Source organism: Hyla sarda, chromosome 1, assembly GCF_029499605.1.
Source record: "Hyla sarda isolate aHylSar1 chromosome 1, aHylSar1.hap1, whole genome shotgun sequence".
Taxonomy (NCBI): Eukaryota; Metazoa; Chordata; class Amphibia; order Anura; family Hylidae; genus Hyla; species Hyla sarda.
This window is the reverse complement of record NC_079189.1, coordinates 435,269,940-435,289,134: the sequence shown is the minus strand read 5'-3', so window position 1 is coordinate 435,289,134 and position 19,195 is coordinate 435,269,940. Positions and strand designations below refer to the sequence as shown.

The 19,195-nt window shown below is 42.2% G+C and overlaps 1 protein-coding gene across 8 annotated transcripts in view; it reads left to right on the top strand.

The window, feature by feature from the left end:
- CABIN1 (calcineurin binding protein 1) overlaps positions 1–19,195 on the top strand; it is a 203,796-nt gene that overhangs the window by 111,696 nt on the left and 72,905 nt on the right. For 7 of the 8 annotated variants that reach the window (XM_056531139.1, XM_056531153.1, XM_056531167.1 and 4 more), the window contains exons 25-28: positions 304–455; positions 3,035–3,213; positions 12,854–13,030; positions 13,608–13,936. In XM_056531139.1, coding sequence (XP_056387114.1) covers positions 304–455; positions 3,035–3,213; positions 12,854–13,030; positions 13,608–13,936 — 837 coding nt within the window. The remainder of the gene's footprint in view (positions 1–303; positions 456–3,034; positions 3,214–12,853; positions 13,031–13,607; positions 13,937–19,195) is intronic. The other variant, XM_056531173.1, reaches the window with a different exon arrangement.

The window sequence follows — 19,195 nt, the reverse complement described above, 5'->3', positions numbered from 1 at the left end:
TGGGAGAGTAATTTACATGTGAAAAACTCAAAATTTAAGCACATTGTAGAAAACAGAGGGATATTTAGCTGCATTACAAGAATCCGCTCTCTATTACTGGGGATTCTGCTATGATGTTTACTTTCTCTAAAGTTATGTAAATGTCTGGAACAAACTTTCAGTGAATAAGATTGCTGGCTTACAAAATAGGAAATCCTGGGCCAGCCAGTAGTTGCTTTAAAGTTATCTAATACTGTCTGTGTGAGCCTTCTGTTATATAAGAAACCCTTGAACTTCTTTACACTGTCATCCTGTCTCCAATAGGTCTATTTCCGTCTCCACGCTTCTGTCTTGAAGCTGCTAGGAAAAAATGACAAGGAACTAGATACTAAAATGTTGTTCACCATTATGAAGGAAGCAACAGAAGGGCCATTTGCTAAGGGAGAGGAGAAAAATGCACCGAAAGCAATAGATAAGTATGTTCTGTTTGGTTAGATATGACTATGTGTCCTTTGTGTACATGTAGAGTCTAAGGCTTTATTATAATGGTTTAAGTTAAGCTGTAAATGACAAGAGGCCTTCCCCACCTAAATATATTTTATTGAGATTGAATTATAGCAATGAGTAGAGTGAGGAAGGGAGCTACTTGACTGCTGAGATTCTCCTTGCCTGTCAGCACACTGTAAAGGGGTACTCCGCTGCTCAGTGTTTGGAACAAACTGTTCCGAGCACTGGAGCCGGCGCTGGGAGCTCGTGATGTCATAGCCATGCCCCCTCGTGCTGTCACGCCCCGCCCCCTTAATGGAACTCTATGGGAGGGGGCATGACGGCTGTCACGCACCCTCCAATAGACTTGCATTGAGGGGGTGGGGCGTGATGTCATGAGTGAGCGTGGCTATTAAATCACGAGCTGCTGGCTCCAGCGTTCGGAACAGTTTGTTCCAAACGCTGAGCAGCGGAGTACCTCTTTTAACCCCTTAACGACCACGGACGTAAATGTACGTCCTGGTTTGGCGGGACTTCCACATTTACGTCCTGTGTATGACCGCGAGCATCAGAAGGGTGCTCGCGTCATACACGGCAGGTTCCGGCTGCTAGCAGCCGATCCCGCGGATGTCCGTCATTAACCCCTCCGATGCCGTGATCAATACTGATCACGGCATTGCGGCACTTTGATTGGATGATCGGACCGCCCGCAGCGCTGCCGCGGGGATCCGATCATCCAGCATGACAGCCGGAGGTCCCCTTACCTAGCTCCGGCAGTCTCCCGGGGTCTTCTGCTCTGGTCTGCGATCGAGCAGACCAGAGCAGAAGATCACCGATAATACTGAGCAGTGCTGTGTCCTATGCATAGCACTGCACAGTATTAGCAATTAAGGGATTGCTATTGATAGTCCCCTATGGGGACATAAAAAGTGTTTAAAAAAAAGTTGAAAAATGTAAAAATAAAAAGTAAAAAAAAAGTGAAAAATCCCCTCCCCCAATAAAAATGAAAATTGTCCGTTTTTCCCCAAAAAAGCGTAAATGTTTTTTTTAAATAAACATATTTGGTATCGCCGTGTGCGTAAATGTCCAAACTATCAAAATATAATGTTAATGATCCCGTACGGTGAATGGCGTAAACGTAAAAAATGAAAGTCCAAAAATGCAACTTTTTTTGTCACATTTTATTCAAAAAAAATTAATAAAACATTACCTAAAAGTTTTATATATGCAAATGTGGTATCTAAAAAAAGTACAGATGACGGCGCAAAAAATGAGCCCTCATACCGCCCTATATACAGAAAAATGAAAAAGTTATAGGTGGTCAAAATAGGGCCATTTTAGATTACTGATTTTGTACAAAAAGTTGTAGATTTCTTTTAAGCAGTACAAAAATCTAAAAGTATCTAGCCATGGGTATCATTTTAATCGTATTGACCAACAGAATAAAGAACACATGTCATTTTTACCGTAAAGTGTACAGTGTGAAAACAGAACCCTCCAAAATGTGCAAAAGTTTGGTTTTCATTTAAATTTCCTCCCTAAAAAATTTTTGGGGGGGGTTTGCCATACATTTTATGGTAAAATGAGAGGTTTCATTGCAAAGTACAATTGGTCACGCAAAAACAAGCCCTTATATGGGTCTGTAGATGGAAAAATAAGAGTTATGGATTTTAGAAGGCGAGGAGGAAAAAACGAAAACGCAAAAATAAAATTGGCCTGGTCTTTAAGGTGAAAATGTGCTTGGTCATTAAGGGGTTAAGCTAAGTTATTAGGAACGGGCAAGGTGGTAGGGATACACTACCTGACAGCTACTGTTTTTTATGGAATTTGATATGGGATTTAAACATATTGTTGCAAATGAAATAGATCTTCACCTCTAAAGAAGTTGGCTGTTTTAGACAACCATTATCCATAGGCCCTATTAGAGCATTGGGATGTTAATTTAAAATAAAAAAAAGTTTTTCTCACATAATATCCTTTATTACATCTATTAGCTATTCTCAAGTTAAATAGCTGCTCTCCCACAGTCCAGCCAGCACTTTTCTGCCTCTTTAGATTGAAACTACTCTGAGTCCATTACCTCCAGTACACAGCACATTTTGTTGCAGGCAATCTGTAGCCAGTCAGAGCTTTCCTTTGATGTGGCCACTGTGGGGGAAATGTAGTCTTTATTGGTGACCATGCATTTTGGTAGCTTTGGTCCACCAGAAGGGGAGCTGCTCTTACAAAGAGGCTTTCTTGCTTAGAGGGGTACCCCAACTCTTTAAACCTATGTGGCCAATCTTTGTGTGGCTTGTTCTCAATGTGTGCTTTATGTTCCTTGCATTGTGTGAGCATGGATTTTGAGGAGTTGCTGTTGGTTCCCATAGTACAACAGCTGTTCACTGGGTAAGCATTTAAGAGGGCGGGGTAAGAGGACCTGGCAGGGCTTAAACCACACTTCATTCTATCCTTAACCATCATATTATTTAGGCGGAAAACTTTTATTTCTTTTTTGCCAACGTTTTGCATTTTATTCATTTTGTATTATGGTGTCTAATCAGCTTATTTTGCCTCTGTTACAAATTAGGGAGAAGCATAGCACTTTGGATGAGGATTCTCACTCTTCAGCTGGGACGATGCCAGGCCCTGGGAATTCCATTCCTTCTTCCTCTGGTCCAGGTCTGACATCTCCACCTTACACAGCCACTCCGATTGACCACGATTACATCAAATGTAAACCCCCCCGTCATCAGGCCACGCCGGACGGTACAGTCCCCCTTCTCAATACCACCAGCGCTGGGCAAAGCTCTGATTGCTGGGGAGATGTGTTCAGGGGAGCATCTTCTGACCATCACCCACAGCTCTGGCTGGCACATTGGGTGACAGGGAAATGTTGCTTCTCACTAACGTGCTCCTTACCCCTCTGCTGAATGCATTTAGTACGTCATGTGCAAAGTTTCTCGTGAGGGCTTCTGTTGCTGCAAAAGCCAAACCCAAACGGGACTTTTTTCTATTCCTATCTAAAATTTCATATACAATAAAATTATAAAAGCATGTAATTAAGGCTAGATACAACACTTCTTTTCTCAGTCGCTCTTCATTGAGGGACACAGATACTGATGGGTATAGTATATGCTCTTCCCACTAGGAGGTGCTGACACTATAAATAAAAAAATTAATGAAAAAAGTCGGCTCCTCCCTGGCAGGATATACCTGCCCGTTGGAAGTGAGGTAATCAGTTCTAGCTAGTGTAAGTAGGAGGCAAGACACATGTCTGGGAGCTCCCCAGACTTGGTCTATTATTTTATTATTTTCTAGTGAAGTACGTATAGTTAGGTTCTTTTTTCATTTGTTATTTATCTAGGATGGGCAACAGGAGCATGGGCTGTCAACCCCTTATCGCCAATGGCCAGCGACGGGAGGTTGTACCCTGGATCCGGGTCCCCCACTGCCCCTGCTCGCCCCACTATGGCAGCCTGGCATGATGGAGTGTGGCCTAATGCTGGCTGAAGACATCGAGAGGGGAGTATGTGGCGACAGCTGAGGGGAGTATGCCCCCATTCTCCACCCCCCTGACCCCCCCCCCCCCCAAACCAACGAGCAGTGGTAGTAGTCCCCTGCTTCTGGAGGTGCAGTTCATGGGGTCCGGGCAGTGAGGGGTTGGCCCAGTGTGTTTAATGATTCCTTTACCAATTAGCCAGTCTATGTCAGCTTGGTTTCTTTATTCTCGAGGTCACCTACCCAAACCTGCTGCACAGGTAATTTGTCTTCCGTGTCAGGTTCCTGAAGAGTGGCTCTGTGTGTTTCCGTGACCCTCATGCGGTAAGCCAGGCTGTGTCTGCATGGTTCCCCATGCCCCTTCCATCCTGCAGCTCCTGCATCTGCACTTGCAGTTTTGGTGCCTTTCTGCATGCCCTTGGTGGCACCTCTAGGAGATTGGATAGGAGCATTGTCTACAGATCCTTGTGGACTCTGCAGCTTCTCTGTGCCCAATGTCCGGGTTTCCTACCAGAGTTCCTACTTTCCTACGATGGCGGCCCAGTCAACTGAGCCGTTGCCTTTAGGCAAGGGCTGGAATCGCTCGGGTGTCACAGCGCCTGCCTTTTATTCCAAGGACCAGGGTTTCGTCTCTTTTTGGGACATACCTACTCTACTGTATGTTGATGCGCATGCACTTTATTTGAATTTGTAGTCTTTTGTCTTACCTAGCACGGGTGTCCTGTTTTTTTCAGAGGACGTGCACTGCTTCTCCATACCTTGGTATGTTTTTGCAGGGGTTGCTATTCTCACCCTTTGAGGCTCGGCTACACAGTGTCTGCATTCTGAACAACTGGCTACAGTTGTAGTGCCTTTTTTCTCCCCTTATGCTGAATTCCTGTTCTGCTCTGAGCAATCAGGAGGGGGTCCCACCACCTATGTCTATGCTCACAGCTTCCTATTACAGCCTGGCACCTCCCTCTTTTCTTAGTTGCCTACTGTTCCGACAGCCTCTTTCCTTTGCTGGAGGGGTGTCTGCGGTCATGGATGGCTCAGCTGCGTCAGTCTTGCCCATATGTGTTATGGTTTCTGCCACCACTTTCCTTCTCCCTTGTGGAGACCTCCTGGACGGTGGGTCCTTTCTTCCTTCTTATTCGGTCAGTTGCGCCGCATTTGACCCTACAGTTTGCTGGAATAGCCTTTCGGTGACTGTCACCTGGGAGTTCCGGCTAGGCTCCCTTTCCCCACCCCCTCTGGTTCCGTCCTGTGGGCCTTTGCCTCTGGGTCTTCGGGTCCGTTCAAACCACTGGGGTCCAAATCTTGTTCTCCTTCTTCTTCCCTCTTAGTTGGTTTTCTCAGTTGCCAGAGAGTTTTCTTGCATTGAGTACCCTCCTGGATGCCTGGGGCGTCTTTCTCCCTTGAACGGCCTTCCTGTTCTTGGGGCCCTAGTGATGGCTGGAACCTTGGGCATGCGTGGCACTCCTTCCCACCTCCTTTTCCGCCTTCCCTAGTGCGGTCTCGCTGAACTGCGCTACTTCTAGTCTTGTCTCAGTAGTACATTCCCGGTGCTTTACGCTGTGGCTGGGTTTCCTCTCACACTTTGGGTGTGGGACCTTCCTGAGTCCTGGGAACCTCCAGTTCCCATGTCTTCCTCTCTCCGGTGCTCTGGGATGCCCCTTCTCAAGGCATTCCGGTTCTTGTTGGCCACTTTCCCCCCTTCTCCTCCTTAGGGGTCAGTGTCACCCAGGATGGAGGGTGTTCTGTTTAGCTGGATTACTCCAGTCTGGTCCGATTTCTGTATGTGTGGACGTATTTCCCTTGTCCTGTTCTTGACTGCGGTTCTGCCTCAGGGTCATACACTCTGAGGCTTTTCCTCCCGGGTCCGTGGTGTGTTCCTGGGATGGTGGTTCTGTTGCTCCTGTGATGATGGTTCTGTTACTCCTGGGATGATGGTTCTGGTACCTGAAGCCTTTTGGTTCTGTTTATTTAAGCATTTACCGCGCCTCTCAGCAGACGGACCTGTTTTCGAGAGGTTCGAGCATCCACCTTACTTGGGCTCACCTTCTACCCAGGTGTATGCTGATTTCCCTGGTGTTTTCTCGTCAGTTTCTCATGTATTGGTTGTTTCTCTTGATGAGGTTCTCTTGTTGTTCTCCTTTCCACTGCTTTTTCCTGCCAGGATGGTTCTCTGGCTGGTTTCATGGTTTTCTGGGACTTGGCTTCTTCCTGCCTTCCAGGATGGTGTGCGATCGGGGTGACAATTCTTGTTGCTCTATGCAGCCATCAAGTCTTTGGTCTCTACAAAGGATGGTTTCTTCTCTGGCGTCCTCCATGGGTTGTGGGAGCTTCCAGATGCTCATTGTTGCCCCGGTTGCCTCTTGGCCCAGGGCCTCGCCCGCAGGCTTTGCGGCGGTTATGGTTCAGTCTCTGGACTGACTCATTCCCTCTCTCTCTGGTGGTTGTTTTTCCCACCCTTGGGGACTGCTTTGGTACGTCCCATCAGTATCTGTGTCCCCCAATGAAGAGCGACCGGGAAAAGTAGATTTTTTTTTTGTACTCATCGTAAAAATCTCTTTCTCTTAGCCTTCATTGGGGGACACAGCACCCACCCCTTTCTTCATGTCTTGTTCAGATAATCTTTTTCGGTTCTGGGGTTTTTATCAGAGTTTCCTTTCTAGGGTCCTTCGGACATATCTCTTGTTGGCTTCTCCTACTGCTTTGTGACAAAACTGATAACCTCACTTCCAGTAGGCGGGTATATCCTGCCAGGGAGGAGCCGAATGTTTTTCCACAGTGTCAATGCCTCCTAGTGGCAAGAGCATATACCCATCGGAATCCATGTCCCCCAATGAAGGCTATGAGAAAGAGATTTAATGGCGAGTACAAAAAATTTTCTTTTTAGGATTACTAAATCTTCAGGTATTTGAGTTTGTGGAGAATAGAATAGCCTGCATCACTGTCTGCATGAAGAAAATTAGTTTAGCTGGAAGGTCAGTGAGCTTTATTTTAGCTTATCCCAAAGGATTTTTGTCCGGTAAAATTTTACACAATTTATATTCTGTTTCCTAAGGTGGACTGTGTCCCGTTTGGAGGCGGCTCTCCCTGTCCTGAATGCCCCTTTTCCTTCTGGCTGGTGGGGGGGAGAGATGCATGCTGTCGGATTGGATTGTCCTCTTGCTTGGCCCAGTGCAATTATTGCTCTTCTGCAAAACATCAGATTCTAAATGTTTGCAAACAATCCTAAAGAATCCTATGAATATGTTACCTAATTCATCATTATATGCTTTGTTCTAAATGGAGGCTTTAATAATTGAATTGCAGACATCTAAATCTCCCATTTTGAATTATAATTTCAAGGCATATGTCTTATGGATCTTTCACCACAGAGTTTTTAAGTCTTTAAGAACTCTTATGAGCCTGCTACTGGTGGGAATTTCCAATCGGCTTTTCTAGGACATGGAAAAATATCGCTAAAGTGCTATGTTGCTGAGTTGGGCAATACAATTCTGTACTCTCAGAAATTATCACCTGCAGACTTATCCCACCTTGCCTGAATGTAACGTTGTGCATCTTTCACAACGGGATCCAAAGCTATTCCTCATGTTCTTTACCTCCCTGCTTTAACCTGTTGCTTCCAAGCTTTTTTTTATTTATTTATTTTTTTGTTTATTTAGTTAAGAATATTTATGTAGCTGTTTTTTGTAAACCGGACCTTATCATACACAACATATGAAAGTTTGTTTTTATATTTAAATTACATTTCTGATTTTACACCACGTTATTAAACCAGCTGACTAATATTGTGTAGGTCCCCCTTTATAATGGCCACTACAGGACTCTAACTCATCGAGGTGGGGTCTCCATGAATCTGACTTGATTTTCTAGAACTTTCTACAAATGCTCGATTCTGGGGAATTTGGAAGCTTCATCAACAACTTTAACTCTTTGTCATGTTCCTTTAAATAATTCCTGTGCAGTTTTTGCAGCACAGCAGGGTGCACTATCCTGTTGAAAGAGGACACTGTTATTAGGGAATACCATTACTATGAACAGGTTTATTTGACCTGCAGCATGTTAAGGTAGGTGTCAAAGGAACATCCACTTGATGTAAAACATATTACCAAGCCACCTTCTTCTGTTGCTGCATGGGCCAATTTTAAAATTCACATACCCATTGTAGGTCCTTTCGGCGGTGGACAGGTGTCAGCATGGGCATGCTTACTGGTCTGTAACTACACAACCTTATACGCAGCAATTTGCTATGCACTGTGTGTTCTGACACCTTTCTATCATAGCCAACATACATTTTTCACAGTAATTTGTGCTATAGTAGCTCTTAAGTGGGATCAGATGAGTCAGGCTAGCCTTCACTCCCCACATGCATCAGTGAGCCCTGGGTGCCCATGACCTTGTCACTGATGTCCTTCCTTGGACCACGCTTTGTAAAAGTCGTAGCATCATAGTCGGTCTGATTTTTACGCTTGCCCATTGTTTTAGCTTTTACTGTATCAATTTCAAGAACTGACTGTTCTCTTTCTGCCCACTGTTTTCTGTGCTTCCATCTAAACTATGAGTCTTCTAAGGAAGTGACCGTCTCTGTAAGCATTTTGGGGGAGATTTATCAAAACCTGTCCAGAGGAAAAGTTGCTGAGTTGCCCATAGCAACCAATCAGATCCTTCTTTCATTTTGCAGAGGCCTTTTTAAAAATGAAAGAAGAGATCTGATTGGTTGCTATGGGTAGCTGGGCAAATTTTCCTCTGCACATGTTTTGATAAATCTCCCCCTTAGTGTTCACATCAACATTAGCCTACATCCCTCACATGGGTAAAGTCTGCCTTTTGTTACAGGTAACATTGAACCTTAATGTGTTATATGTACTTCTACAGAAATCAGCTTATTACCCCCAGCCCATCTTTAGAAACCCCAAGCAATCTCCAAGTTATATCCAGAAAATTTGTAGCCTACCATACATTTCTCTTACAGCAGCGTTCTCTGCAGGAGAAATTTTGTATTACATGTGACCATTCAAACTGAATGTCTGACAATGTGATACATGGAAAATGTAGGCCTGCAATGGCTTATCCATGTGAGCCTCTTTCTGCTCTTACCCATAGAATGGGGGTCCCAAGTGGTGGATCCTACTTGTTGATGTCTACTTAGAAGGGCATATGGAAAGGGTTTGTTTTCATAAGACAACCTCTAATGGCCATTGCCATTAGATCTACTAATAATGTAAGCGGTGTGAGTAAATCATAAATTGCACATGTTTTATTTCAATAAACACAAGACTTTGTCAGAGATGTCTGGCAGTGGTTCATTACCCTTGAGTAAACATACATGCTTGAGCAATGCAAAGATAAAGTTTATAGAGGAAGAGACCTCAGTCAGACTATTTACCTTAAAGAGGTACTCTTTTTATTTATCCTTTATGCTGGGCTGCTGCCATTAAAGTAATAAACTTTAACTTACCTTCCACCTCCCCCTGATGCCATTGAAATTGATCTTCCATCCTCTGGCCCCAGTCTTCTTCCTAGTTTAGGGGCATGACCTCACACTGTGCTCAGCTAATCGTCTGCCGCAGCGATGTCCCGCTTTGGCCAGCGAAATGCTGAGCGGCAATGTTGTGTGATGGGCCCTGAAACCAAAACTGTCTGGTTTTACTCATAACAACCAATCAAAGCACAGCTTTTATATTACCAGAGCTTGTTAATATATAAAAACTGAGCTGTGATTGGTTATTATGAGCAAAACCAGACAATGTTAATTTCAGGCTGATCAGTGTTGATAAATCTGGGCCTATTTGTTACTTATCTTGTACTGGTCTTTAGTTACAGCAGACTCTGATTGTATGCAGTATAAGTGGGATGAGGGTGTGATGAGGGCAGATGGCATTAACCCCTTGTGTTCCTGACGCCAGGGCGTGGTTTATCCTCTACATCATCCACAGGAATACCGCTGGATCCTGGGCTAGCCACGGGGGCAAATAATGACTCTGACGACAAGTTACGGAACAACGGCAGCTTTACTGAGTCAGACAGGTGTAACAGTCTATACAGATTGGCTAGGCCCACGGTGGTGACCAGTGACTTCAGAGACCTTAGGGCTTGCTGGGACTTATAGTAGACTTGGACAATTTGGATGCAGACCACGCTGACTTGAGACAGCATGACTTGGACTGACTTGACTATGACAGACTATGACTGACTTCACCCCTTCTGTAGCTTACCAGGCTTTGATTTGACCTGTCAGGCAATGGATTTGAGAATCCATGGCTGCTTGACTGACTTTAGGCCTCCTCTGGACTCCAGACACACTCTGACAGGACTTGACCTTACTGCAACTCAGCAAAGACTTCAAGAGCTAAGAGATCTAACTAGCTTCCCCCAGACTTATATGGGGGAGACTAGGAGGGGTCCCATAGGTCACCCTTAGGTCACATGGTCACTGATACTTCACTGGGTTACAATCTCATGACAGCAGGTTAATCACATGACAACAGGTCTTAAAGCTATAATACATTTTATGTAAATCATACTGCATAACATAAGAATTTAAGGGAGTTGGAAGAACACCTACAGGATCTGCTGCGTACTTTTGCTGAAGCTGTTCTTGCTACCCCTTAACTTCAATGGGTAGCAAAATCAGCTGAAGAAAATATGCAGTGGATCCTGTAAGTGTGAATGTACCCCTTATTTTTCCTGCATATTTTGTGCAGCTGATTTTGCTACCCATTAACATGAATGGGTAGCAGAATCAGCTGCAGAAAATATGCAGCAGATCCTGTACATCTGAACATAGCTTTATTCACCATACAGTATCCTGCACATATTTGATGCACAGAATTTTTATGCTGCAGATTTCAGTGTAAACTAAATTACGGAACTCCGCTTCAAATCCTGCAGATCAATTATGCGCAGGGTACTGTATGTGTACATAGACCCTAAACCTTCCTTGAGCCTTGGGCTCCCACCTTCTCTGATTGATGACTCTAGTGTCCAGGAGTCCTGGAGACTACTGTGTTGTGTTGGTGAAATGGACCACCATGCAAGTAGCATGACCATTTATTAAGTTATGCTTAAACTACTTTACCCCTCATGTTTCAAGCACCAACAGGCTCCCTTTAAAGGGGTATTCCAGTATTTTTTTTTTATTTGACTATGCTACAGTTGCTGTAACGTTAGTGTAGTTCATAATATAGTTTCTGTACCTGTGTGCGACGGTGGTCTTACAATTCTTCTGTGATTATCGCTCCAATATTTATTTTTAACAGCATACAAAATTACTAAGGTCACGGGATTTCCCAGGTTGCAGTGCGTCGAGACATGACCTCACTAGTCAGTTGTGCAAAGGGAGCCAGTCCTGCTTCAATGGGTGGGGCAACCGCTGGGTGGGAGAGAGATCATTTTGCAACAGCTGTAGGCCCCCTGCTTAGAAAACACTGATCTTTTGAATGGATGCAGCTCCTTTGTGCTGCAATAGGTGGAGTGGCTGATGTGTGGGTGGGAGGAATGTAACTTCACACTTACAAACATGGAACTATGGGATGTGTAGTTTAAGAGACCAAACTTCAACAGGAAATACCCAGTTCACAAAAGATAGCCTGGCAGGTATGTACTAAAATCACCTTATGTTGGATAACCCTTTATAGAAACCCTCTGAGCAAACCAATACACCAAGCTGTGCCCAGTTAAAGGGGTACTCCAGTGAAAACCTTTTTTCTTTTAAATCAACTGGTGGCAGAAAGTTAAACATATTTGTAAATTACTTCTATTAAAAATTCTTAATCCTTCCTGTACTTATTAGCTGCTGAATACTACAGAGGAAATTCTTTTCTTTTTGGAATGCTCTCTGATGACATCACGAGCACAGTTCTCTCTGCTGATGTTATTATAATAATAATAACGCTTTATTTATTGTTGTCCTTAATGGGATTTGAACCCAAGTCCCCAGCACTGCAAGGCAGCAGTGCTAACCACTGAGCCACCATGCTACCCTTAGCATACTTCTGCTATGCATGGTTGCTAAACTGGACAGAGATGTCAGCAGAGAGCACTGTGCTCGTGATGTCATCGATGTTCCAAAAAGAAAGGAATTTCCTCTGCAGCATTCAGCAGCTAATAAGTACTGGAAGGATTAAGATTTTTTAATAGAAGTAATTTACAAATATGTTTAACTTTCTGCCACCAGTTGATTTCAAAGAAAAAAGGTTTTCACTGGAGTACCCCTTTAAGAGCAGACCTGGCTGGACAACCCTCTTATGGTCTGCACTTGGTAAAATATCGTCTATTCATGTTGAACAAGGTGTTCGTTTTAAGAACTGTTACAGCTACACTGCTTCGGTTACTATTATTTGTTCAATTGACCATCAGAAGAGATGCATAAATTCCATCAAGATGATTGTGTATGCCAATACCGATATAAAAAATTTTCTGTGAATTCCCAATAGTAACCTTTCTGCAACTTTCACACACAATGCACATGTCCTGGTACAGGATCTTTACCCTGAAAATCCTTTATTCTAATAGGAGAGAAAACAATAGAAGTAGTGTATTTTACTTAGTTTGTTCATTTGTTTTCAGTTAATGCATGTTTAGCTGTGTTTTTACATAGTGTAGTATACAATAGATTGCATAAAATGTAGTATTGCTTTTTGTCATGGAGCACAGTACTAAATATTCTGTCCTTTCATTTAACAATCTATGTCCCATGTCTATCTAGGTCTTATAATGCTGGATCTAATAATTCTCTATACCTAATGTAAGTGCTTAACTTTGTGCTACTGGAGAACAGGTGATGTTGAAAGGGTGTTTGTTTAATTGTCCTTTCTTGTCCCTTGTCCTTTGCTCTTGCTGCTTATTGTTAATGCTTGCTGGTGGAGGGGTGTCTGAAGTTGGCTCCAGATCTCATAGTGTGTCTTCCTTCCCTCAGAACGCAGCCAGGACAGCATGGCAGTTGTCCTTTCAGACTGTAGCTCGACACAGGACACATTCACTGAGCCAGCCAGCTCCCAGGACAGCAGTAAGGGACTCTACTTGGAAAAGAAGTCCAGTTACTCTCACAGCTCATCACATTACCGAGATGTTCAAATAACAGCAGATGAGAAAGGTAAACTGAATAAACATGATGACTGGGCTACCTAAACGTTCCATGCCAGTTGCTAGCCATTTTGTTTGCTTCTCTCTTCTCGACTGCGTGTTTGTTTTTTTGTGTATTATGTACAGTGCATATATTCACTGGAAACAAGTATATGTTCAACTGTGATAGATACAGTTTGTACTTCAGGTTGTACCTAACTTCCAGGAGGTACAACTTTTTGGTCCTTAAAATGTGTAATTTCAGAAAGATGTTTTATGTTACTAATGGGAAATGTGCACATGGGGTATTTTTCTGCTAATAAATATATGTAAAGAAAGAGTATCCTCAGATTTCTGCTTCATATGTTCATTCTTTTGACTATTTTTTATTTTTATTTTTTTTGCTTTGCTGGAGAAAGATCCCCATTTAATGAGGATTACCCCTGTCCTGGGTTTTTGATGCATCTTCTTTATTGATAAATGTGACTAGTTACTTACTTGAATTGTGCACACAATTCACACAAAAATGCTATGTTAACCAGTCTATTAAAAAAATTGCCAGAGTTTGTTGATATTGATATTTCCTCTTCTATGCTCTAAACTTACAGGAAAGACAGAAGAGCAAGCAGAACCACCAGACACCCCTAGCTCAGCAGAGATGAAAGCTTCTCCTGAAGTGCAAACTTCCCCCACCTGCGTCACACCTATAAGAGCTTTACCACCCCCTCTCCCATTGGGAGACCACAAAAAGAGACAAGAATCAACTGGAGATATTTCAGAGTACCCCCAATGTCTACCTGAAGGTGCTGAAGAACAATATAAAGTCTTAATTGGGCAATGCATCACTTCCTTCAAGTTATGTCTCAGCCGTTTTCCACAGCACTACAAAAGCCTGTACAGATTGGCCTACCTGTATACTTACAGTCAAACTCACCAGGTAAGATGTATGGGACTATGTTTGTGAAAGGCTTGTTAATATATCACTAATGGTGGTTATGCATTCTGCATAAAGAGAACCCAAGTAATCACAAAATGCTATTTTAACATGATGATTACATTTTTTGAAGAACATGGGATTCAGCCGTGCATGGTACTATGGTTAAAAAAGTAATTGACCCCTTAGCTACTAAATCAATCTAACAAAATTAAATTGCAAATTTAATGCCCTTAGCCACACACAGTCATGGTTACTGCCAGAGCTGTTGAATTTAAACATCACTAATATAGAACCTCTCTGGAAATGTGAAGCAGCTAAAATTTCTCAAAAAGCACCACATGATGTACCGTTATAAAGAGTTGCAAATTCTGATGTCAATCGAAGTAATTGAAATACCCCCATTTGGACCATGTCGGACTGCTGATCTCCTTGGTCACTTGTTGAAAGGGCAATTCTGTGTTGCCAGTCTTTTGCTAAGTATGATATAGATCACCACGGAGTAATCGCAGGATCCTGATTACCTTACATGATGGCCAGAGGGTCCCTACCTGCTTCCTTGCCGTCTGATTCTCTGTGTTGCTCCAGCCTGCTTTGGTAGACTAGAGCAACAGGGCACAGATAAAACTGATCAATGCTTTGCAATAGCATAGCATTGATCAGTGTTATGAATTGAAAGATTCCATGTAATAGTCCCCTATGCTGACTAAAAAAAATATTTTTAAAAATTAAGTAATAAATGTGTATAACCACGATAAAAGTTTGAATCACCCCGCTTTTCTCATTTTATAAATTAAATAAGGTAAAAATGAAAATAAACATGTGGCATCACCTTGTGCGTAGATGTCCAGACTTTTAAAATATAAGGTTAATTAAACCGCAATGGTTAATTATATAGCATTGCATAGCAAATTATGTAGCAGAAAAAAAATAATTAATAAAAAGGGATTAAAAAGTCCTTTCAAAACAAAAATGGTACTGTTAATACCAACAGGTCACTGGGGAAAAAATTTGCCCCATACCACCCCGTATACAGAAAATTATAACAGTTATTATAATTTTTTTTACAAAAAGTTATAATTGTTTTCAACTATTAACATAAAACAAAACCCATATAAGCGTATGGACCTACTGATTAAAGTGAATGTGTTATTTTTTTCTGAAATGTGCACTGTGTAGAAACTGAACCCCCGAAAAATCTACATAATTATTTTGGCTTCACCATACATTTTGTGGTAAAATGAGTGGTCATTACCAAGTATAATTAGTACCACAAACAACAAGCCCTAGAGATGGAAAATTGGAAAGAGTTATGGATTTTAAAAGTCGAGAAGGAAAAAAATGAAACCATAAAAAATCATAGGTGAAAAAACATAGTTAACCCATTCCCTTTTAATGGACAGTTCATGCTCTAAAACCTTCAATGTAGCTGAAATAAAATAGTTCAGAAAAGTGATTGCAGTTGTTACTGCCAAAGGTAGTACAAGCAGTTATTAGGTTAAGGGTGCAAAAAAAATTCACATATGGGTTTATATAGACAATAGGATAACAGCTCCCACCTCCGTTCACTGATCACCTAAGCTTGGAGATGGAGCCAGCATCTCCAACCTGCTGTACAAGCAGTGCAGAAAGGATAATGCAGCTTCTTGGTGCGGTTAAAAAGGAATTGTTTTGCTTCATCCAACAAGTATCAAAATACAAAGGACAAGATACTGGTCTTGTAGACCCAAAACAAGCTATCGTTGCTTGTCCTCTTTATCTGGTTACTTGTTAGATGAGCAATAAATTTCAGTTTTAACTACAACAAGAAGCTGCATTATCCTTTCTGCACTTGAATAAATCTTCAGTAAAAGGAATGATGATTAAAAAGCTGCATTTGCATTTATTGGTGTTGTCTTTATATTATATTAAAATGAGTTGGATGATCTTTAGAGACAAAAAATGACATACATAATGTATGGGTGTGTGGGTTTGAATCTGTTTTAGTAGCTTAATATTTCCATGTATTTGTATTATCAAAAATGTGTACTGTAATAAATATAAAGGGAAACATCCCAGCATCTTGCGCTTTCCAAGCTGTTTAAAAAATGTAAAACCAACGTGAGCACTCCAAATCTGTGCCAAAATGGCACACCCTTGTCAGGTTTTCTGTGTAATTCTATGTATCCGCTCCGGCACACATTATGCTCTACATTTTTCTTACTAACAGGTACATCTAACTTATGGTCAAATGTAGTGTAAATGGAGCCTTAGGGATTGAAAACAAAATATGTCTTTTTGTCCAGGATACTGACAGTGTTATATTATATTTTTCCATATTAATTATTCATATAATAGCTTTCAGATGGAAATAAAGTAATTCTTATCCAGCAGATCATTGTGAGAACAGTATTGTTGACAGATCTGTGATACACAGCCAATACCAGAGATGCTGATGTAAAGTGAAGTGGTTACCTTAAAAGGAATATATCAGAGACCATAGGATGCAGTTATACATATAACAGATTGAACTATAGTCCAAATATTAACTTTGAGGTTTTCTTTGGTCCCTGTTGGAATCCATAGTATTGTTTTCAGAATATTTTCTCCTGTATTTTTGGGTATAATAACACATAAATGAAATCACTACATAAAAGAGATATACAGTGCTACAAACGTTTATATACTGTTTTCCTTATATTAAAGGGGTACTCCGGCCCTAAGACATCTTATCCCCTATCCAAAGGATAGGTGATACGATGTGTGATCGCGGGGGTCCCATCACTGGGGACCCCCGCAATCTCGATAAGTCATGATACTCCGGCCCCGTGGTCATGAGGCTTCAGACTCGGAGACTCCAGTGCTGTGTGCAGCTATCACAGGTGTGTGCTGCATGAGAGATTGCGGGGGTCCCCAGTGCCTGGACCCCCTGCGATCACACATCTTATCACCTATCCTTTGGATAGGGGATAAGATGTCTTAGGGCCGGAGTACCCCTTTAAGTTGTGTTGGCAAAGACATCCCCCCATGATATTCCTGCCATCCTCCTAAGATCTTTTCAGATTTAGGAAACCAGCGATTGTTTTTATGCAACATTAGGTTTCTACATTGTCAGTGTTTTTACTTTACATTAAATGTTCATTGATTTACTGTAAAATAAGTAATAGTTGGAATCCAGTGAAGATGCTAAACTTGTACACAGACATTCAAGTAAATTATACATCACATAGAATAACTGCAGCTGTATAGATTTAGAAAGACATGGCTGTTTATTTGCCTTTCCCAGATTGTTTTTATGCCTACCATACATGCTGAGAAGTTTACATCATTTATTGATTTCCCAAAGTTACATTGTCAATCTCCGATAAGAAGTTCTATCAGCAGCCAACGCATGACAACAATTGACAGATTTTTTTGACTAATGTTCCTGCAGTCTGAATGCTCTTGCACAGCAGCAGTATATTTGTAGTGATTCATCTTGTATATGGGATGGAAGACCCCTGGGAGCACAGCTATCCTCCCACAGTCTGTCAAGCCATGACACTGGAGTTAATACAGTCACTGCCTACACATTATATGAACTAGTAGTTCCAGTGAGAAGAGGGAGCATTGGACACATTAACCTTTCTGCCATGACTCACTGTATTGTCTCCTTTGTTTTAATCTCTGCAAAATTCCACTTGGATTGGTGTGTATGGTAAATCTAATGTATGTTGCCGTAGGATGTTGTTTGGTTTTTTAACAGAGCTAGTTTGGAACACTATGCAAACACTTAGGATTAGATTACCGGATGGTATATACTTTATTTTATTCTTATCTAGAATTTTCTTTGGGTGCCTAAAAGCAGAACCTTATGAAGCATTCGTGTATCTCCTGCTCTCCCATAAAGACACAGCGTAATTCATTCAGTGATCTGGGGCGCCAGGCAGAAGATCACAGGATAGGATATAAGTTTTTTTTTACACAGGGACTACTCCGTTTAAATCCCCTTTCTTCCCCATCCTGGTACTTGGTTTGAACTTCAGCAAGTGTTCTTGAACACCCCTAGATACCTAAATTCATTGAGTTGCTGCCATGTTATTGGCTGATTAGCTATTTGTGTTAACAAGCAATTGAACCTAATAAGGGGGACAATGGGGGAGATTTATCAAAACCTGCGCAGAGGAAAAGCTGACCAGTTGCCCATAACAACCAATCAGATTGCTTCTTTAATTTTCAAAAAGGCCTCTGAAAAGGGATCTGCAACTTTGCCTCTACTCAGTTTTGATAAATCGCCCTCAATGAATGTACATTTTGGCACCCCTGAATTTTTTCTAGAAAATTAAGTATTTCTCACAAAAAAAGGATTGCACTAACATGTTTTGTTATACACCTGTTTATTCCCTTTGTGTGTATTGGAACTAAACCAAAAAAGGGAGGAAAAAAGCAAATTGGACATAATGTCACACCAAACGCAAAATGGTCTGGACAAAATTATTGGCACCCTTAACTTAATTACCTTAAGTTATCGGCTCCATTGGGGGACACAGACCGTGGGTATATGCTGCTGTCTCTAGGAGGCTTGACACTATGGCAACAGAAAAGTCTGCTCCTCCCAGCAGGATATACCCGCCTCAAGGCCACTGAGCTAATCAGTTTTAGCTTAGTGTCTAAGGAGGTAGACACTGGTCTGGAGTTCTCTCCAGACCAGGTCTCATATTTTTTTTTTTCTTAGGTTAGGAGAAGTGTCCGTTTTTTATTCCTTTTCTTTTCTGTTTTCAGGTGGATGTACTGTTAACCCCCTCTCTCAAACGGTCAGCGCCTGGGGTTGTACCTCATGGGTCCGGGTCCCCTACCTCCCTGCTCGCCTCGCTTATACACGGTAGCCTGGCATGATGCAGGTGACCACCTGGCTGAAGACTTCTTCAGGTAAGTTCTTCAGATATAGGTGAGTATCCCCCTTTTTTTCCCTTAGGAATCCAACAGCTGGAGACCACAGTTTTGGGACCATTTTTGATTAACTGTGTTTCTTCGGTGGGCCGGCAAACATTAGCTCCGCCCACCGGCCCGCCGGAGTTTCTTCAGGAGCACAAAACTGGCTTCCAATGTGATTGGACCTTGCCCCCTGGCCTCCAGCATTTAGCAGGGGGCAAGGTCCAATCACAGCGCCCTTGCACCTAATCTGACCCTCTCCTGCCATTGGCTGGCCTCTCTTCACTCTCTGACAGCCCCTGGAGTGGAGTTCTCCTCACAACAGCTGCCCTGGGGACACAGACTGGGTGAGATTGTTCTTTTTTTTTTTAC